Here is a 22413-nt window from a genome sequence, read left to right on the forward strand (position 1 = left end):
TTTTATCATTCAATGCAACCTGAATCAGCAATTTCTGGAAAATGGCTGGGGTCATATGGGATGTCAGTGCTGCCATTGCGGGCCCGGGCATGTGTACCGATGTCAATATCTTATATCAACATTTTCAAGCAGTATACAACAGAAGGTACTATCATGACTTTCAATTTTTTATTTTAAATTGAAATTATTTGGAGTGGTACTCAAGGCTTGCCTTAACTATGTACACTTCAAAACAAATCCCCAATATTGTCTAAATAAGAAAAAATATGTTTAAATATGTCTACTTCAAATCTTTTAACAAAAAATTCTTACAGCCAAAAAGAACAATATGTTTTCTTCAGGATAAAAATAAAATGAAAGCAAAATAAGCATCAACAGCTTTATTGTTCAAAGTGAGCAGCTCTCTGTCTACAAATGGGACAAACAGCTTGCTCCTCCATCCACTTGCCAATGCAAGAGAAGTGGTACTCATGGCCGCACTTCAGTTGTCCCTTTACATCAGCGTCAGCATATTGTTCCTGCAAAAAAAATTTATCTTTAATTAGATTTATGAGGTATACTTTCCGTCTTGTCTCCATATTTTTGCCCATTCCAGACCCATTTGGAATTGACTGCTTTTTCTATGGAAATACACGGTTGAACCACTTAAATTGGATTCATTCTATAAACAAAACACAGTCAAAAGCTTATGCATCAATTACAATTCTAGTTGTACCAATTTTGCTAACAATGGTGTCTGACATATTAATATAAAGAGACAAAGAGAATCATGATACCTGGCAAATAACGCATCGCTCTGCCTCGTCCTGCTCCCCAGAAAAGATAACTTTTTTCAAAAATTTGGAAAGCTCGGTTGTTTTGATTCCTGTGTTGACTTTCCCAATCCTTTCTTCCAATTCAAGCAGTGCCTATATATATATATATAAAAAAAACAATATTCAATAATTATTATTTTAAGTTGTTTATATTTTTTTTTGCTATTTTTTTTGAAAGCAGGATGCAAGGAAAGACCTCATAGCTCCAGTTGTTGATGTCCATATCCATATCGCGGTGCCTGACAGCCTGTATAATCTGAGGGTTCTGAAATATACAGAAGAAAACCATGCTGAAAACCGTTATCCAAGGAACACTGTTTAATGCTAGTACTTTTCTATTTTTTGTATATAATTTTTTTTTCTTTCAAATGAAGGGTTGAATTAATTATCTCAAAAAGGAAACAAATCAAGGAAAAAGGGGAAGCTGGAGTACTTGTTTAGGTAGTGTTGTGTACGTTTAACTTTTATGCTAATTTGAGTATAAGATCATGTTAGATAAACTTTCTTCGGTCTTTAGTGCAAGAATAATTTCAAAGATCTCTGATATGTGCAAGCATCAATTGCCAGTGCTAAGTATTTTCCGATATATTGGAAGCCACAATATGAGCAATGAAACTTCAAAACGAAAGTTTGGACTATTTGTATAAAACCCGAACGGTACAAAAAGGGTAATGAATATATGATCATAATTCCAAACATGAATCATGTTCCAATTATTTTGTACTACATACATCAGCCATCACAATCCCATTTCTATTAGAGAAAAACAATGTTATTGAAAGGAGTAATAGAAGTACCTGAGGCCCATCTATTGGAGATGTACTTGGTAGAGAAACACTCCTATCTTCTGAAGCTGACATAAGCCCCCCACAATGTTCACAGATATGAGGGGATGTAGATCCAGCCAATGCCTGAAGGCCTTGTGAGGTATCTGAGGAGATAGATATGCTCTCATCAGAAACTGATGTAGGGCTCTGGTGGTCGGCAAGAAGATCTGCGGCCAAGAACTGAGATAAGCTGGCCATGACCTGAGATACGATCTCACCAGAAATTGATGTAGGGCTCTGATGGTCGGCAAGCAGATTTGGGGCCATGAACTGAGATATGCCCTCACCAGAAACTGATGTAGGGCTCTGATGGTCGGCAAGCAGATTTGGGGCCATGAACTGAGATATGCTTTCACCAGAAACTGATGTAGGGCTCTGATGGTCGGCAAGCAGATTTGGGGCCATGAACTGAGATATGCTTTCACCAGAAACTGCTGTAGGGCTCTGATGGTCGACAAGCAGATTTGGGACCAAGAACTGAGATATGCTGGCCATGACCTGAGATATGTTCTCATCAAAAATTGATGAAGGGCTCTGATGGTCAACAAGCAGATTTGGGGCCATGACCTGAGATATGCTCTCACCAGAAATTGATGTAGGGCTCTGATGGTCGGTAAGCAGATTTGGGGCCATGAACTGAGATATGCTCTCATCAGAAATTGATGTAGGGCTCTGATGGTCAACAAGCAGATTTGGGGCCATGACCTGAGATATGCTCTGACCAGAAACTGATGTAGGGCTCTGATTATCGGCAAGCAGATTTGGGTCCATGACCTGAGATATGCTCTGACCAGAAACTGATGTAGGGCTCTGATTATCGGCAAGCAGATTTGGGGCCATGACCTGAGATATGCTCTCACCAGAAACTGATGTAGGGCTCTGATAGTTGACAAGCAGATTTGGGGCCATGACCTGAGATATGCTCTCACCAGAAGTTGATGTAGGGCTCTGATGGTCGGTAAGCAGATTTGGGGCCATGAACTGAAGCCGTGGCTGTAAGTTCACATGAGGTTGGTCCAAGGAAACAACCCTCTCTCTGGGCATAGACGGAGTAAAGGGACTGCGGCTCCTAACATTTCTCTGAGCCTCGTCTACTGAAGATGTACTTGGAAGTTCTCGTTTCATGTTAGAGCTTCAGTTTTACCCTGTTAAAGTTTATAAAATTTATAGTATTGATGTTAAATTGATAATGGAAAAAAAATATTGTGCTTTATATTTAGTGTTAGATGATATTTCAAATGCATTCATTTCTTTGCACCTCTAATTTTTAAATCGTCAATAACAGATGTTTTAAAATTCAAATAACAAAATAAAACTATGAAAATAATTAATTCGTCAAATTCTTTTTGAAAAACCCTGAAAGTCAACACTTATTCGAAAATTGTGAATTCACTCTACTGGTAAGAAGGCAACTACAAAGAAAAATAGCTCAATTGGCACAGTGTACTTATTTCACTCAAGGAAACAGTTTAAGAGGTGCAAATCACACTTTGATTTGTGCTATGGAGAGAAAGGTGCAAACACATATTTGTGGAAGAGCAGAAAAATGAAATTGACATCTCAAGAGAAGTACTGACAGAACATAGCATCTGGTTCTCAATTGGAATAGGATGATGATACTTCGATGTATAGTTTGCAGTCTACTTTATAATCTTTCTTTTGGGTTTCTCGTTGATTCTTCGGTTTCAACTGGTGACCTCTTCTTTTTTACATTTTTTTTTTCCCTTTCCTTTTCTTTTGGGTATTGAGCATTCAATAAGCCCTTGTAGAAATGACTCCGAGAACAAAATATATACGGAGTGGTTTAATTAGTGCTCGATTTGAGAGAGTGAGAGAGAGAGAGGTACCTCGATTTGAAATCAAAGCTAAACCCGCGCTTGGGAGAATTGAACGTCAGATGAAATCGCTCAATTTCTCCCGGGAAACCCCACTTTTCCTTTTCTTGTGAGAGAAAGATACGGAGTGGTTTAATCAGTGCTATTACTCGGCGCATTTATAGAGACGAGAAGTCGGTTCCTCTAATTCTTTCCAAATTTAGCATATACAAATTTAGAATATCTAAATTTGTCGAAGTAACTGTTTTTAATTTGGGCAACATCTGATTTCCTTATTTGCTCTATAAAACACTTTGTTCTGTTTTAACTTTTTTTTCATTTTTTATTTTTATGCGCTAATATATATGCTGTTGTTACTTTTATTTTTACATAAACAGAAGCTATTTTCCATCTAAAAATATATTTGTTACTAATAATATGGATGAGAAATTATTATTTTCGTATTATAGTAGATAATGATTTACTATTTATATGTCAAGTTTACAAGTATAAATTTAATTCATTAATTAATTAGATTTAAATATTAGCAGCAATCAAATCCCATAAACTAATTTTTATATATTATATAGTAAAATGAAAAGATGTACAAATTTATTCCATAAACACATTTTTATATATATTATATAGTAAAATAAAAAAAATATGTACAAATTTAATTCATTAATTTAACAAGATTAATAATTTAATAGTTTAGACTTTTGGATCAGTCTTTTTATGAATATATAGTTTGAGCTCTTAAGCATTTTTGTGAGAAGAATTTAAAAGTACTTGAAAATCACATATATCTATATTTTTTATTTTGTTTCTTTTTAATAAAAAGAAACATTATACTCTAATATTACTATATTAGAAAAGAAAAATTCGGACAAAATTAGAAAAGAAAAATTCGGACAAAAAAAGGTAATAAGATGTTGAAATAGGCAAATAATCAATTTTTTGTTTTCAAGCATTACATGCTTCAAGTAAAGAAAAAAAAATGTTCTCAACGTGGCACTGTTTATCCCAACTTTTAAATAGTTATTAACTTTTCTTATTCTAACATATTTTAATTAGAAGTAAAAAAATAGGACGGTTTTCAAGAAAGACAAAACTGCTCTGAAAATAGACGCCATCTTAATCTAATCCGTTAATCTAAAATTAAAATAAAAAAAAAAATAGTTTATCATAGTCTATTTTTTTCGTTTTAGTTTTTTCTGCATCTGTCCTCTTTCCTTAATTAAAGTGAAATAATCTAGTTTTTATTCTAGTCGACGAGTGCTAAAAAAATGATGTTTATTGTTGTGTGCGCTATTTGCTAATTCTACTAAAATATAGCCTATTTATATTTGCATCCAACAAATAGTTTGCTGAAGCAACTAATTTAAATTTGTACAACATCATGATTTCCTTATTTGCTATATGGAAGACTTAATTAATTAATTTGTTCTGTTTTAACTCTGTGCATCAAGTTGTTGTTAGTTATTTTTATGCGCCAAAATATTTTCTATGTAAAAATAGATCAGTTAATAATAATAATAATACGGGTGAGAATTGAGAAGTTACTATGTTTAAATATGTCTACTTCAAAATAAATAAATAAAAAGAAAGAAAAATATGAATCAATAGCTTTATTGTTCAAACCGAAATTCTTTTAGTTAGCACCTCAGAAAAATAGAATTAAATGATTATCATCCAATCAGTCATATTTAAAATCATGCACCTATATATTCAGTCAGTGCACCAAATTGAAATGGTGCACAGACTAGGGATGCGCACCGAAGTTTTTTTTTTTCTTTTTCTTTCTGTTTTGCAATAAATATTTCATATACAATTCATTCATTTTTTGGAAGTATGCACGATAGGTTTTTTTTTCTTTTGTTCCGACTACAGAGGTGCATGTGTTCACACCGAATTGTATATCATCTATTTCACAGATATGATGTGCACCATTATCGGGGTTCACAATTCATTTGTATTGAATTTATTACAAAACAGGAAAAAAAATTGTCTGCATATCCAATAGGTGCACCGAATTGGTGCGCGTTCTCAGTCTATGGACCAACCTAATTTCGTGCACGGACTGGATCCACGTGAGTGATAGGTTTGAAATATAGCTTGAACGGTGTGGTAATCATTTAATTCTAATTTTCTGTGGTGCTAACTAAATTTTTTTTTGCTTGTTCAAACTAAGCTGCTCTGTGTCTACAAATGGGACACATATACAGCTAGCTTGCTCCTCCATCCACTTGCTAATGCAAGAGAAGTGGTACACATGGCCGCACTTCAGTTGTCCTTTTATCATCAGCACATCATATGTTCTTGTCAAAAGTTTAGATCTTTAATTAGATTTATGAGATATAGTGTCCGTCTTCACTCCACATTTTTGCCCATTCCAGACCATTTGAAATTGACCTTTTTTTATATGGAAATACACGGTTGAACCACTTAACTTGGATTCATTCTATAAACCAGACACAGTCAAAAGCTTGTCCATCAATTATGATTCTAGTCATACCAATTTTGATAACTATTGTGTCTAACAAACAGATACAGAGAGAATTAGAATTATGACACCATGCAGATGACGCATCGCTCTGCCTCATCTTGAACAGATTAATTTTTTCACAAATTTGAAGAGCGCGGATGTTTTGACCCCTGTATTGACTTTTGCAATCCTTTCTCCCAATACAAGCAGTTCCTATAATAAATAACCAATATTTTATTAATTCTTTTTTTGGATGATTTTTTTTTTTTTTTTTGGGGGGTGAGGGGAGCTTGAGGAATTCACATTCTCTAAGATATCTCAAACTTTGGGTGTTTTTAATGGAAAATCTCAACTGTTCAAATATGCTTAGCACGAATCTCAAAGCACAAATTATACTACCCGTACGCTATCCCTCGATAGGCACGCTGGGAAATTGTATCTTTTGTATCAACTAAAAAAAAAATCTTTTGAATTAATATATCTAGCCTGTTCGATCATTTTAAAATTCGTGTAAATTAGATCTATACTAATGTTAAAGGGCTCCTCAATTATAAATTGTGACCAAATTGGCTCCGTTCAAGAATACTCTTTTGAGTTAATGCAGGCGATGCGGACTCGCACGTCGGTCACACAAAAGTTGAGATTCTCAGAGAATATGCACTCGAGCTTGAGTGGGGGAAAGAAAAACCTCGTATCCCGTACAGTTGGTGTCCATATACATATCGGGGTGCCTGACAGCTGGCATAATATGAGGATTCTGATCATTTACCAATAAACAGAACTCTGATGCAGAGTCGGTACCTGGTACCGTCAAGTTGAAGCACATTGTCCTTCAGAACTGTCTAGCCAAGGTGTGCCAAAATAGATCGTTGAGCTTCTGATCTTCTAGCTACTGTTAGATCCATCTCAGCGGTCGCATCATAAGCCTTATCCAAATTGTCTATATACATACCACGTTTCATATCTTTGCATATGGTGATTTAAAAATCTGCAATAATGATTTATTCAATTTGATCAGAGCACAATAATAAAAAAATGTCTTAATATGGAGCACAACAATTTAGTTTGTCTCCAATATCTCATAGATTTTTTTTTTTTTTTATTTCATAGAATTATATATAACAATTTCAATATGCAGTAAACTATATGAGTTAATGTCCAAATGATTATTAAAATTATACATACATACATACATAAGATTTGATCGAAGTGAAAAATATCATGAATGCCACCGAAATAACATGACTAACAAACAAGATAAAATAATGAAACAAATTCATTCAAACAAGTCCAATAGTTATGGGCTCTTTAGCGTGCTCATGTGATAAGTCTGAAGAAACAGCCTATTCTAAAAAAATTCTACAAGAAAGCAAAAACACCCAAAGATTCAGATAAATCCTTTTCCTTTCGAGAATCAGAACAATTTGGTCCAATGTAATACTAGGTAATTTCATGATAAGCTAGCAGTCCAATGTCCCAATTCTTTCTCGGCTGCTATATCCCTTTTGCTAGAAGAGTCGATATGTAGTGCAAAACGGGTTGAAACTATATAAAGGATAAAATTTTTTTTGAAATCTTACAATTGAACTTTTTCACATGTTCTTAAGAACAACCCATTTGGCAATGCTCACTGCCAAAACACCTTACGCTGTTTTTACGAGATTTTTTTATATTAAATACTTACAGTACTATTCTTACATTTTGTCTGAACTATTTAATCAATTTTGTGTTAAATAAAAAGAAAATGAACTGCTAAGGCCTCCTCTGTCCTGTCAATGCTGCTGGTACCGGATCTCGTACCAGTAAGTAAATTCATCAGTGTTTGCCATGTCTTGTACCAGGAGCTAAATTCCCCACTGTATCCAGTCGCTGGTACCGCGTCTTGTACCAGTAGGTAAATTTCCCACTGTGTTTGCCATGTCTCGTACCAGTAACTTAATTCCCCACTGTATTTGTCTTTGTGGTCCACATTTGCAACATGCAAATTTCATTATTCTTCTTGTAAAGTACTGCAACGATGTTGTGTTCTTATCTGATCGACCAACTCCAACAATGTTTTATGTTAAAAGGAACAATTAATTAGAAATACACATTCCGATAAACTCGCTCGATCAAAGTGCGGTTAATTAAAGATTGAGCAAGATCATACAATTACAACCACTTGGTATAAAATGAAATCAGATCGAAGATTTCCTGAACTGAAACAAATATCAGATCACAGAACTAAGATTGTCTGAGATCCCATGACAGTGAACAAATTTCTCTACATGGAATGCTGAGGAGCTGGATTTGTCTCCCTCTTTTGAAATAGTTATAGATATGGACTTGATCCTTTTGTAAGTACATCATTGGATCAACCAATTTACTTGAAATAAAATCATACTAAATCCCTTAACAAATGTCCACAATATCATATTCATAACCAACAAATAACTTCTGTAGTGTAACAAGGTAAAGGCGTCCTTCAACGAAATGCTTAATGTTTGGCTGAATCAATACAATGATACAAGTGCGTACTCAAGGCTTGCCTTAACTATCTGCACTTCAAAACAAATCCCCAATATTGTTTAAATAAGAAAAATATGTCTACTTCAAATTTTTTTTACAAAAAATTCTTACAGCGAAAAAGAACAATATGTTTTCTTCAGGATAACAATAAAATGAAAGAAAAATATGCATCAACAGTTTTATTGTTCAAAGCGAGCAGCTCTCTGTCTACAAATGGCACATACAGCTTGCTCCTCCATCCACTTGCCAATGCAAGAGAAGTGGTACTCATGGCCACACTTCAGTTGTCCCTTTACATCAGCGTCAGCATATTGTTCCTGCCAAAAATTTTAATCTTTTATTAGATTTATGAGGTATACTTTCCGTCTTGTCTCCATATTTTTGCCCATTCCAGACCCATTTGGAATTGACTTCTTTTTCTATGGAAATACACGGTTGAACCACTTAAATTGGATTCATTCTATAAACAAAACACAGTCAAAAGCTTATGCATCAATTACAATTCTAGTTGTACCAATTTTGCTAACAATGGTGTCTGACATATTAATATAAAGAGACAAAGAGAATCATGATACCTGGCAAATAACGCATCGCTCTGCCTCGTCCTGCTCCACAGAAAAGATAACTTTTTTCAAAAATTTGGAAAGCTCGGTTGTTTTGATTCCTGTGTTGACTTTCCCAATCCTTTCTTCCAATTCAAGCAGTGCCTATATATATATATATATAAAAAACAATATTCAATAATTATTATTTTAAGTTGTTTATATTTTTTTTGAAAGCGGGATGCATGGAAAGACCTCATAGCTCCAGTTGTTGATGTCCATATCCATATCGCGGTGCCTGATAGCCTGTATAATCTGAGGGTTCTGAAATATACAGAAGAAAACCATGCTGAAAACCGTTATCCAAGGAACACAGTTTAATGCTAGTACTTTTCTATTTTTTGTATATAATTTTTTTTCCTTTCAAATGAAGGGTTGAATTAATTATCTCAAAAAGGAAGCAAATCAAGGAAAAAGGGGAAGCTGGAGTACTTGTTTAGGTAGTGTTGTGTACGGTTAACTTTTATGCTAATTTGAGTATAAGAGAATGTTAGATAAACTTTTATTCGGTCTTTAGTGCAAGAATAATTTCAAAGATCTCTGACATGTGCAAGCATCAATTGCCAGTGCTAAGTATTTTCCGATATATTGGAAGCCACAATATGAGCAATGAAACTTCAAAACGAAAGTTTGGACTACTTGTATAAAACCCGCACGGTACAAAAAGGGTAATGAATATATGATCATAATTCCAAACATGAATCATGTTCCAATCATTTTGCACTACGTACATCAGCCATCACAATCCCATTTCTACTAGAGAAAAACAATGTTATTGAAAGGAGTAATAGAAGTACCTGAGGCCCGTCTACTGGAGATGTACTTGGTAGAGAAACACTCCTATCTTCTGAAGCTGACATAAGCCCCCCACAATGTTCACAGATACGAGGGGATGTAGATCCAGCCAATGCCTGAAGGCCTTGTGAGGTATCTGAGGAGCTAGATATGCTCTCATCAGAAACTGATGTAGGGCTCTGGTGGTCGGCAAGAAGATCTGCGGCGAAGAACTGAGATAAGCTGGCCATGACCTGAGATATGTTCTCACCAGAAATTGATGTAGGGCTCTGATGGTCGGCAAGCAGATTTGGGGCCATGAACTGAGATATGCCCTCACCAGAAACTGATGTAGGGCTCTGATAGTCGGCAAGCAGATTTGGGGCCATGAACTGAGATATGCGTTCACCAGAAACTGCTGTAGGGCTCTGATGGTCGACAAGCAGATTTGGGACCAAGAACTGAGATATGCTGGCCATGACCTGAGATATGTTCTCATCAAAAATTGATGTAGGGCTCTGATGGTCAGCAAGTAGATTTGGGGCCATGACCTGAGATATGCTCTCATCGGAAGCTGATGTAGGGCTCGGATGGTCGGTAAGCAGATTTGGGGCCATGAACTGAGATATGCTCTCATCAGAAATTGATGTAGAGCTCTGATGGTCAACAAGCAGATTTGGGGCCATGACCCGAGATATGCTCTCACCAGAGACTGATGTAGGGCTCGGATGGTCGGTAAGCAGATTTGGGGCCATGAACTGAGATATGCTCTCATCAGAAACTGATGTAGGGCTCTGATTGTCGGCAAGCAGATTTGGGGCCATGACCTGAGATATGCTCTCACCAGAAACTGATGTAGGGCTCTGTTTATCGGCAAGCAGATTTGGGGCCATGACCTGAGATATGCTCTCACCAGAAACTGATGTAGGGCTCTGATAGTTGACAAGCAGATTTGGGGCCATGACCTGAGATATGCTCTCACCAGAAGTTGATGTAGGGCTCTGATGGTCGGTAAGCAGATTTGGGGCCATGAACTGAAGCCGTGGCTGTAAGTTCACATGAGGTTGGTCCAAGGAAACAACCCTCTCTCTGGGCATAGACGGTGTAAAGGGACTGCGGCTCCTAACATTTCTCTGATCCTCGTCTACTGAAGATGTACTTGGAAGTTCTCGTTTCATGTTAGATCTTCAGTTTTACCCTGTTAAAGTTTATAAAATTTATAGTATTGATGTTAAATTGATAATGGAAAAAAATATTGTGCTTTATATTTAGTGTTAGATGATATTTCAAATGCATTCATTTCTTTGCACCTCTAATTTTTAAATCGTCAATAACAGATGTTTTAAAATTAAAATAACAAAATAAAACTATGAAAATAATTAATTCGTCAAATTCTTTTTGAAAAACCCTGAAAGTCAACACTTATTCGAAAATTGTGAATTCACTCTACTGGTAAGAAGGCAACCACAAAGAAAAATAGCTCAATTGGCACAGTGCACTTATTTCACTCAAGGAAACAGTTTAAGAGGTGCAAATCACACTTTGATTTGTGCTACGGAGAGAAAGGTGCAAACACATATTTGTGGAAGAGCAGAAAAATGAAATTGACATCTCAAGAGAAGTACTGACAGAACATAGCATCTGGTTCTCAATTGGAATAGGATGATGATACTTCGATGTATAGTTTGCAGTCTACATTATAATCTTTCTTTTGGGTTTCTGGTTGATTCTTCGGTTTCAACTGGTGACCTCTTCTTTTTTACATTTTTTTTTCCCTTTCCTTTTCTTTTGGGTATTGAGCATTCAATAAGCCCTTGTAGAAATGACTCCGAGAACAAAATATATACGGAGTGGTTTAATTAGTGCTCGATTTGAGAGAGAGAGAGAGAGGTACCTCGATTTGAAATCAAAGCTAAACCCGCGCTTGGGAGAATTGAACGTCAGATGAAATCGCTCAATTTCTCCCGTGAAACCCCACTTTTCCTTTTCTTGTGAGAGAAAGATACGGAGTGGTTTAATCAGTGCTATTACTCGGCGCATTTATAGAGACGAGAAGTCGGTTCCTCTAATTCTTTCCAAATTTAGCATATCCAAATTTAGAATATCTAAATTTGTCGAAGTAACTATTTTAAATTTGGGCAACATCTGATTTCCTTATTTGCTCTATAGAAGGCTTTGTTCTGTTTTTAACTTTTTTTTCATTTTTTATTTTTATGCGCTAATATATATGCTGTTGTTACTTTTATTTTTACATAAACAGAAACTATTTTCCATCTAAAAATATATTAGTTACTAATAATATGGATGAGAAATTATTATTTTCGCATTATAGTAAATAATGATTTACTATTTATATGTCAAGTTTACATGTACAAATTTAATTCATTAATTAATTAGATTTATATATTAGCATCAATCAAATTCCATAAACTAATTTTTATATATTATTTAGTAAAATGGAAAGATGTACAAATTTATTCCATAAACTCATATTTAGATTAGCAGCAAGTAGACAGAGTAATGCTTATATAAATTAGCAGCTAATAAATTCCATAAACTCATTTATATATATTATATAGTAAAATAAAAAAATATGTACAAATTTAATTCATTAATTTAATAGTTTAGACTTTTGGAGCAGTCTTTTTATGAATATAAAGTTTGAGCTCTTAAGTATTTTTGTGAGAAGAATTTAAAAGTACTTGAAAAATCACATATATCTATATTTTTATTTATTTTGTTTCTTTTTAATAAAAAGAAACATTATACTCTATATTACTATATTAGAAAAGAAAAATTCGGACAAAAAAGGTAATAAGATGTTGAAATTGGCAAATAATCAATTTTTTGTTTTCAAGCATTACATGCTTCAAGTAATGAAAAAAATATGTTCTCAACATGGCACTATTTATCTCAACTTTTAAATAGTTATTAACTTTTCTTATTCTAACATATTTTAATTAGAAGTAAAAAAATAGGAAGGTTTTCAAGAAAGACAAAACTGCTATGAAAATAGAAGCCATCTTAATCTAATCCGTTAATCTAAAATTAAAATGAAAAAAAATAGTTTATCATAGTCTATTTTTTTCGTTTTCGTTTTTTCTGCATCTTTCCTCTTTCCTTAATTAAAGTGAAATAATCTAGTTTTTATTCTTTTTATTACTAGGCGACCAGTGCTAAAAAAATGATGTTTATTGTTGTGTGCGCTATTTGCTAATTCTACTCAAATATAACCTATTTATATTTGCATCCAACAAAATAGTTTGCTGAAGCAACTAATTTAAATTTGTACAACATCATGATTTCCTTATTTGCTATATGGAAGACTTAATTAATTAATTTGTTCTGTTTTAACTTTGTGCAAAGTTGTTGTCACTTATTTTTATGCGCCAAAATATTTTCTATGTAAAAATAGATCAGTTAATAATAATAATAATATGGGTGAGAATTGAGAAGTTACAATGTTTAAATATGTCTACTTCAAAATAAATAAAAAAAAGGAAAGAAAAAAATATGAATCAATAGCTTTATTGTTCAAACTGAAATTCTTTTAGTTACCACCTCAGAAAATTAGAATTAAATGATTATCATCCAATCAGTCATATTTAAAATTATGCCACCTATATATTCAGTCGGTGTACCAAATTGAAATGGTGCGTAGACTGGGGATGCCCACCAAAGTTTTTTTTTTTTTTTTCCTATTTTGCAATAAATATTTCATATACAATTCATTCATTTTTTGGAAGTATGCACGATAGGTTTTTTTTTCTTTTGTTCCGATTACCGAGGTGCATGTGTTCACACCGAATTGTATATCATCTATTTGACAGATATGATGTGCACCATTATTGAGGTTCACAATTCATTTGTACTGAATTTATTACAAAACATGGAAAAAAAATCGTCCGCATATCCAGTAGGTGCACCGAATTGGTGCGCGTTCCTAGTCTGCGCACCAATTTAATTTTGTGCGCCGACTGGATCCGCGTGAATGGTAGGTTTGAAATATAGCTTGAACAGTGGTAATTAGTTAATTCTAATTTTTCTGAGATGCTTACTAAATTTTTTTTTGCTTGTTCAAACTGAGCTGCTCTGTGTCTACAAATGGGACACATATACAGCTAGCTTGCTCCTCCATCCACTAGCTAATGCAAGAGAAGTGGTACACATGGCCGCACTTCAGTTGTCCTTTTATCATCAGCTCATCATATGTTCTTGTCAAAAGTTTAGATCTTTAATTAGATTTATGAGATATAGTGTCCGTCTTCACTCCACTTTTTTGCCCATTCCAGACCATTTGAAATTGACCTTTTTTTTTTATGGAAATACACGGTTGAACCACTTAACTTGGATTCATTCTATAAACCAGACAGTGAAAAGCTTATCCATCAATTATGATTCTAGGTATAAAATGAAATCAGATTGAAGATTTCCTGAACTGAAACAAATATCAGATCACAGAACTAAGATTGTCTGAGATCTCATGACAGTGAACATATTTCTCTACATGGAATGCTGAGGAGCTGGATTTGTCTCCCTCTTTTGAAATAGTTATTGACATGGACTTGATCCTTTTGTAAGTACATCATTGGATAAACCAATTTACTTGAAATCTGTAATTGCTACAAGCCCTAATGAATTGAGTTAAGCCAAAATATCTGTTGTGTTTGAAATTCATCTTGGAAATTCCGTTAACTGTGATTCATCTGATTAATTGTTGTCTAGCATTGGCATTCTGTTATTTATGATTATATATATCTGTTTGAATTGTTATTGTTTGGGTTTCATTGCTGAATATAGAGTTTGATTGCAAGTCCAATAGTCTGAAATGTGGCAAATTCGCACTGAGAATTTATTCTCACCCCCACCCTCCGGGTTATTTTTACAGGTACGGGTGCGATGGATTCCGGAGAGGCACGCGAGTAGTGGGCCTTATAGTTTACCATCTCATGACCCTAGTTATGTTTTGTTGTATAGTTTAGGGTAGACCTCATGGTTGGTATCCGGAGGAGATACTTTTGTTGTATTATATGCTGACCAGACTGTGTACTCTGATTTGTGTATATATAAACTTGGTTTATATTATTTTGATTTTGAATTGCTGGGTATAATTTGGATAAGCCTTGTAAGTATACACGGCGTTGTATGCTTACTGCGGGAGACTGTCGCATCCCGTGGCCGCGGGGTGTGACACCAAGCAGCAATCACTTATACAAAAGATCCCAAGTATCACTCAAAGACCAAACACATTGATACTAAGTATAACTTCGTTAGAGACATGGTGGCGAGAAAGCAAGATTGCATGCAGTACATATCGACACACAAAATGGTAGAAGATCCTTTTACAAAGGCAATACTTAGAGATGTGTTTATTGGCCATGTGAAATCTCTAGGGTTACGTAGATTGTAGTTATACATTTGATTGAACAGTATATTATGTATATTTGTATTTGTGGGATAAATGCAATGAATGATATTTTCTTATTCATTTATGTGATAATTGTTACAAATTATTTAATACCAATATATTTAGCATAACACATGAGATATAAAATGAAAGGTATGTCAGACAGTTGATTGGCCTTCTCACACAGGCAATCGCTTCTATGTCTTGGTAGGACATAGAAATGAAATTGATTTTAAGCTAGACATGATACAAAATGTGAGAGCAAGTGGTTAAAATATATATCGCCTTGACAGAGAATCAAGATGAGGTCATATGAATATATTATTATGACCGAAGGTGAAATACCCACTATTCACATTAACTGTCTTATGCTAAGTGGGAGTGCTGTTATTGAATTTATATGATAAGTAGAGTTGTGGACTCAAGTTAGATATTATGTATATCTGAACTATCACTTGTACGATATTGGATTTTATTTTAGACATACGCTCCATAAAAAATAGAGAATAATACCGTAACATATGTTTCATACCATATGTGCAATTGACCGACAGGGTAACAGAAGATATGATATCTTCTTCTTTGTTGTGTGAGACCCGCGAGATCAAAAGGATCTCATAGTACTCTTCGATTTTTTACTAAATACTTGAAGTTTCTTTTCAATTAGTTATTTTGGAATGTTACCAATGATCATGTATGATGCGATCTAATTGAACATATCTGAATAGCAATTGATTTGGAATGAAGAGATTCTAGATAAAAGAAAAAGATCATTTGAGTGTTACATTAGGTTATATTCACTGGTGCACCAATTATATTTATGTAACATAATTGTGAATATATAAGTATAGTTGTATCAATAAAAACAAAAAAGAGATCATGTAATACTTAAAAATGTAACTTGATGATCTAGGGTACTGCATATTTACTCTACTTAGATGTTGTTATACATACCTAACAGTTGGATAACAACATATGCTCTAAAATTAAAATATGCTGGTCACGACCTATTTCTTAGTTTATAGCGGGTATCCCATTTTGTGCGAGTGGGAGATGTTGGATTTATTAATTGGTACACCCGTTATGGAAAACCCGAATCCAAAACCTGACCCGTTATGAAAAGGTGCTGACCCGTTATGAAAAGGTTCTGATCTATTATGAAGATGTGCATTGATTTTTATATAAACTCAATCCCTCTCTTTCTCAGTTACTTAAACAGAAATAACAGAACCACTATTTTCGTAATACAAGAAAAACACCAAGAAGCACTCTGTTAATACTTGAAGGTCTTAGGTCGTGGAAAACGCAGAGCTTCCGGTTTCGGCTTGTGATTCATTGCAGAACCAGTGATACGTTTACGCTCGCAAGATCCGCTTCTCTATGAAGATTAACGGAGTAATTTGTAAGTAACCAGTGATACTGCTATGCTCGTAAGATCCGCTTCTCTACGAAGATTAACAGAGTAATTTGTAAGTTCTATCCGTTAATTAACAATATTGATTGAAAAGTTAGCTCATATGCTGGCGACATAATTTATTTATTGGCTACCTAGCTCAACCCGGAATGGCCATCCATACATTTCGATTTGATTTCTAAAATCTAAAAATATTTTCATGACACTTGTACGTACAACAATTACACATGTACGTTGATATGATAATTGTAATTTCAATTACATAAATATAAAATAATTGTTGTTTAAAGATATTACATCATATTGTAATTACAATTATAATTAAGAATATAAAACTTAAAATTGCAGAATTATTAAACAATACTCTTCATGCGAGTAGTTTCGGCTTCATACAACGCACAAACAATATGTTGTTTTGATTATATAGTTCATGCATAGGCTCAGCTCAGGACCCAGAATCCAAGGGGGACCAAAAAATAGTTTGTATATATTAAAAAAAAAAATTAATATGTATATATTAAAAGAGGAGGATCCATTTACATTATTTTTTGATGATACCGAATTATATCCTACATTTTCAAAGTTTTTAAAGTCTAAACAGTAAATCTAAATCGTTCAACATAATAAATATATTAAAATGTGTTCAAAACCTTTATAATCGGATCTGGCCATGCGCTACGCTGCGTGAAGTCAAAATTGGTATGTTAATATATATATCCAAAAATCACCCGGCCTGGAACGGATTCGTAGAGGATTACCCTCTGATGTTAAATCTCATATAGTTTGAAATTCAGGTTAGCTGAGGGGACAGTATTATTGAGCTTTAAGATTTGTACCAAGTTAAAAACAACGGTCCAGATCTACTAATTGTAAAATATTCTGAGAGAATGTGAATTCGCCTGGAACTTCTGCTATGAAACTGACACAAATTTCGTCGTGTACTGACTGCTGAGCGGCTGATACCAGAGTATGGACTATGGAGCTGATTGGAGCCTCCGTATCTATAGTCCAAAGTCAAATTAATTACGTCCCTTCTGGGAAAGATGCTGAAATTGTTATCATAGGAAATAAAAAATGGAAGAAAAAAAAAATTGTTGCATTCTAAAATTGCCCATTTCGGCTGGTATGTTCCTTTCAGGCTTTCACAACGGCTGGGTTTCCTTTTTCTCGAAAAAAAAAAAAAAAAAATGGTTGGGTTTCCCTCCAGTAATATAGATTTGATTAGACCTCTTTAATTATATTTTGAATCGGAGGATGTCGATGTAAAGTTGATGTTTGACATAGGTATGCTTCAAGGTTGATCTCAATCATCCAGTCTGAAATAGACGGTTCAGATATGTCTAAAAAGTTTCAATGATATTAGTACCATTAGAGAGACCAAGTACCATTAAGAGCCCGATTTCAGTCCGTTATCATGGGAAATATAATATTCATAATCATTCTATTGGACTTCTGCACTAATATTCATAATCATTATATTGGACTTCTGCACTAATATTCATAATCATTCTATTGGACTTCTGTACTAACTGTCAGATTTGTCATGTATATCATCTCTCAAACATATATTTATACAATCTACTGCTACACTGGTCCTACCGAATTTAATTAACAGTCACGGAATCTTCTTTGAAAATTTGGTGGGGACCATCTGTCAAAATGAGATGACAGATTTTCGCACAAAATCAATGACAGATCAGGATTTGGATTGGAACACCTGGAAATGGGTATGATCCTAACTAAAGCACACAGTCAAGTCCTCTTACCTCCATTATAAAAGCACATTATATCTTCAATTATTACACATATATGTTCATCTCTCTCTCTCTTTCTCTCTCACACACACGCACACATACTTTTTAGCTATCAATGTCAAATTCATATTTCTTTCTACTCCTCGTTCAATTCTTTTCTCTCTTACACAACTCCTATGCAAAACCACAATCCAGTCTAAGCAAACATTTTTCTCAGCGAGTAGAACACCATGACCAACCCTTTCTTGTCTCACAAGATCAAACCTTTTCTTGTGGTTTCTACTCCGCCGGTACAAACGCCTTCGTCTTCTCCATTTGGTTCACCAATTCAATCAACAAAACCATAGTGTGGACTGCAAACCGAGACTCGCCAGTTAATGGGCACGGGTCTGAAATGTCATTTCAACATGGTAATTTGGTTTTAAAAGATGTTAACGGATCGACTGTGTGGTCGACCTCGCTGACCTCTTCAGGTGAATCAATCATCTCCCTCCTTAACACCGGCAATCTTGTAATAAATAGCCGTGGTATAACCATATGGCAAACTTTTGATTCCCCTACAGATACGCTCCTACCAAACCAACCTTTGTCAAAAGGAACTAAGGTCATCTCGGCTTTGGAGAGAGGTGGAATCAGTTCAGGTTATTATTGGTTCTTATTTGATAATGATAATGTGCTGAAACTTATATATGATGGGCCAGAGATCTCTAGTATATATTGGCCGAATCCTGCCACTAGCGTGTTTGCCAGTGGACGTACCTACTATAACAGCACAAGATTAGCAGTCCTAAATGAAACAGGTAGCCTAATTTCTAGTGATGGCTTATCTGTATTTGCTAGTGATTTCGGCCCTGGTATTAAACGGAGATTAACTGTTGATTATGATGGCAACCTAAGAATTTATAGTTTGAACACATCAGACGGAACATGGGAGGTTACTTGGGAGGCTATGCAGCAGCCATGTAATGTGCACGGGTTATGTGGCCAAAATGCAATATGTGAGTATTCACCGGGCCTAATGTGTTCTTGCCTACCTGGTCACGAGATGAATGACCCAAGCAATTGGAATAGAGGTTGTCGACCTACATATAGTTTTACTTGCAATCAAACAGAATCTCGGTTTGTAGAGGTCCCAAAAGTCGACTTCTATGGGTTTGATCTATGGTATACCACTGACATTTCATTTCATGATTGCAAGCTTCTCTGCTTGCGAAATTGCACTTGCACGGGTTTTAGCTACCGGTTAGATGGTGAGGGAGTTTGTTTCCCAAAAGGTACACTTTTTAACGGAAACAAGGTATCGAGTTTCCCCGGTAATTTTTATCTTAGACTCCCAACTGATTCCAATAACTCAATTTTAGACACTCGTTCAGGTCTAAATTGTACCAACAGTAGTTCTGAGATCGTCATAGGGTCATCAAGCACGTTTGATACAAGTCGAAACCACCCACAATGGACATATGTATTTGTTTTCGCTGCAGTTTTGGGTGCACTAGAGATAATTTTAATTGTGATTGGATGGTGGTACCTCTTCAAGGACACCGACGTACCAAAATCAGTTGAAGAAGGGTATAAGATGATATCAAGCCAATTTAGGCGGTTTACATATAGAGAATTGAAGGAGGTGACAGGTAAATTCAAGGAAGAAATCGGAAGAGGTTTTTCTGGGGTTGTCTATAGGGGGGTTTTGGATGACAAGAGAGTAGTGGCTGTGAAAAAACTAACTGATGTCACACAAGGCGAAGAGGAATTTTGGGCAGAGGTGAGTGTGATTGGTAAAATTAACCACATGAATTTGGTTCGAATGTTTGGCTTTTGCTCTGAAAGCCAACAGTATCTCTTGGTATATGAATACATAAAAAACCGATCGCTTGACAAGCATCTTTTCGAGAGCAATATGACCCTCCAGTGGAGAGAGAGGTTCAAAATTGCATTAGGCACTGCCAAGGGGCTCGCATATCTCCACCACGAGTGCTTAGAATGGATCATACATTGTGATGTGAAGCCCGAGAACATTCTCGTAACAAGCGATTTTGAGCCGAAGATTGCAGATTTCGGGCTAGCTAAGCTGTCAAAGCGAGATGGGCAGGATTTCAACTTCTCTCACATGAGAGGTACAATCGGTTATATGGCCCCTGAATGGGCACTGAGTCTACCGATAACATCGAAAGTTGATGTGTATAGTTATGGGGTTGTGCTATTAGAAATAGTAACCGGTAGTCGAGTATCAGGTGGGATTTTAAATGATGGACAGGAGATGGGTTTAAGGAATTTTGCTGATGCTGTGAAACAAGTTTTGGCATGTGGGCACGAATCAGCGATAACAGGTCTACTAGATGTCAGATTGCAAGGACAGTTTGACCTTGAACAAGCAGCCACAATGCTACGTGTTGCCATGACTTGTCTCGAGGAAGAACGAAATCAGAGACCAACTATGGATGAAGTAGTTAAGCATCTCTCTGTTTTTGCGGAGAGAGATGAACTTTCACTTAGCTCGTGGTAAAAATTTGCAGAGTTTGTAAAGGTGTCCTTTTGTGTTTACAACTTGGCTGTTTTTATGATTAAATTATCATGTAAAATTTTAAGGAGTTGGATAATAAGAAAAGATGTACTTTGTTATGCTCTATTATGGTTTCGCTTTTTGGTCATATGATTAATGTTTTTTCTTAAGTTTTGAACTACTTCTCTATCTTCTTATTTCAAATATCTTCCGACACCTTAAAAAAAAACTTCTTCAAAATATCTTCCGGCACCACTGCACCAGTGCGATTCCTCAGCATGTTAAGAACATGCAGAGCGACTTGTGGTTCTTATAAGAACCACAATAAATTATATTTTATATAAGGCAATTAATCGGAGACCAAAATAATTTACAGGGGGAATTTCACGTATACCCCTCAAAAACTTCAAAATTACGTATTTCCCCCTCTAAAGTTTACGTATTTCCTCCTCTAAACTTCAAAAACTCACAAATTTACTCATTTTATTGTATTTTATATTAAAACTCATTCTAAAATCTTAAAATACTCATTTTACCCTTTATTAAAAGCATATAAAGCCCATCAAACTCAAATTTAAATCTAAAGGGTTCCTCTACCGTTTGATTCATGTGTATCGCATTAAGATCTATGCATAGTGCTTCAATTTTGTATTGATCTAGCATGCACGTATCTTAAAGCAATATTGATTGGTGTGCAACGCATTAAGATCTGTGCACGTCACATCAATATACGTGCGTGTTCGCATCAAGATTCGTGCTAATCTTGCACACGCATATTTAAAAGCAGTTTGGACGGTAGAAAAATTGTTCAGATTCAACTTTGAGTTTGATAGGCTTTATATGCTTTTAATAAAAGGGTAAAATGGGTATTTTATAAATTTAGAATGAGTTTTAATATAAAAGACAATAAAATTTGTGAGTATTTGAAGTTTAGAGGGGGGAATATGTAATTTTAAACTTTAGAGGGGGAAATATGTAATTTTGAAGTTTTTGAGGGGTATACATGAAATTCCCCCTAATTTGTATATGGAATTAATAGGAATCCAAACAAATTGAGTTGAAGAAACTAAGAAGAACCACACTTTGATTGGTCACGGGCTCACGGCATTAACAGGGATGCAGAGAGCGACTTCAAATTTGGAGGCGCGCTTGTTTTTGTTTTATTTAGAAAATAAAAACCTATTAAGGAATAATAGCTCAATAAATCCAGCATTTTTTATTATTATTTTTGTCTTTTTACAATCCAACTTCTAATAGCAGCCTACTGTCCCTGTCCCTTAATTGCCATAAGTGACGTGCTAGCTACCGTTACTTTGAGGGCAGCTAATTGTGTCTACTTATATGCATGATGCATTGTATAATCAAAATAACTAATTAAGAATGCATTTTTGTTAACCACAAATAATTAAATATTTGTAATTCAATTATATAATATGAATATTGATTTGTCAGTAATAAATATATACTTGTTAACTATAAATACCAAATAATTATATGTTTGTAGACACATAAG

The 22413-nt window shown here is 34.9% G+C and overlaps 3 protein-coding genes across 3 annotated transcripts; 1 reads left to right on the plus strand and 2 right to left on the minus strand.

Annotated features, from left to right (window-relative positions):
• Positions 1-245: 245 nt before the first annotated feature.
• On the minus strand, positions 246-2344 carry LOC144559930 (uncharacterized). The gene is made up of 4 exons (XM_078309098.1): positions 1613-2344; positions 1012-1080; positions 777-908; positions 246-518 (listed from the first exon to the last, which is right to left on the minus strand). Exons 1-4 carry the CDS (start codon positions 2342-2344, stop codon positions 381-383), a joined length of 1071 nt encoding a protein of 356 aa, XP_078165224.1. The 3' UTR covers positions 246-380.
• A 5921-nt stretch (positions 2345-8265) lies between these two features.
• LOC144559803 (putative E3 ubiquitin-protein ligase HIP1) lies at positions 8266-9346 on the minus strand. Its single transcript, XM_078308926.1, has 3 exons — positions 9247-9346; positions 9025-9156; positions 8266-8766 (listed from the first exon to the last, which is right to left on the minus strand). The coding sequence occupies exons 1-3, from the start codon at positions 9337-9339 to the stop codon at positions 8629-8631; spliced, it is 363 nt and encodes a 120-aa protein (XP_078165052.1). The 5' UTR covers positions 9340-9346; the 3' UTR covers positions 8266-8628.
• A 9120-nt stretch (positions 9347-18466) lies between these two features.
• Positions 18467-21050, plus strand: LOC144559588 (putative receptor protein kinase ZmPK1). Its single transcript, XM_078308652.1, has one exon. It carries the CDS (start codon positions 18516-18518, stop codon positions 20901-20903), a length of 2388 nt encoding a protein of 795 aa, XP_078164778.1. The 5' UTR covers positions 18467-18515; the 3' UTR covers positions 20904-21050.
• The last annotated feature ends 1363 nt before the right edge of the window (positions 21051-22413 follow it).

This window comes from Carex rostrata, chromosome 9 (assembly GCF_964058835.1).
Source record: "Carex rostrata chromosome 9, lpCarRost1.2, whole genome shotgun sequence".
Taxonomy (NCBI): Eukaryota; Viridiplantae; Streptophyta; class Magnoliopsida; order Poales; family Cyperaceae; genus Carex; species Carex rostrata.

Excerpts from the sequence above, each read along its gene's own strand:
- LOC144559930 (XM_078309098.1), bottom strand. The coding sequence starts at position 2,344 with ATGGCCCCAAATCTGCTTGTTGACCATCAGAGCCCTACATCAATTTCT. Across the intron at positions 909-1,011 it reads TCAACAACTGGAGCTATGAG|GCACTGCTTGAATTGGAAGA; the intron begins GTCTTTCCTTGC and ends ATATATATATAG. Across the intron at positions 519-776 it reads AGCGATGCGTTATTTGCCAG|GAACAATATGCTGACGCTGA; the intron begins GTATCATGATTC and ends TTTTTTTTGCAG.
- LOC144559803 (XM_078308926.1), bottom strand. The coding sequence starts at position 9,339 with ATGGTTTTCTTCTGTATATTTCAGAACCCTCAGATTATACAGGCTATC. Across the intron at positions 9,157-9,246 it reads TCAACAACTGGAGCTATGAG|GCACTGCTTGAATTGGAAGA; the intron begins GTCTTTCCATGC and ends ATATATATATAG. Across the intron at positions 8,767-9,024 it reads AGCGATGCGTTATTTGCCAG|GAACAATATGCTGACGCTGA; the intron begins GTATCATGATTC and ends AATTTTTGGCAG.
- LOC144559588 (XM_078308652.1), top strand. The coding sequence starts at position 18,516 with ATGTCAAATTCATATTTCTTTCTACTCCTCGTTCAATTCTTTTCTCTC.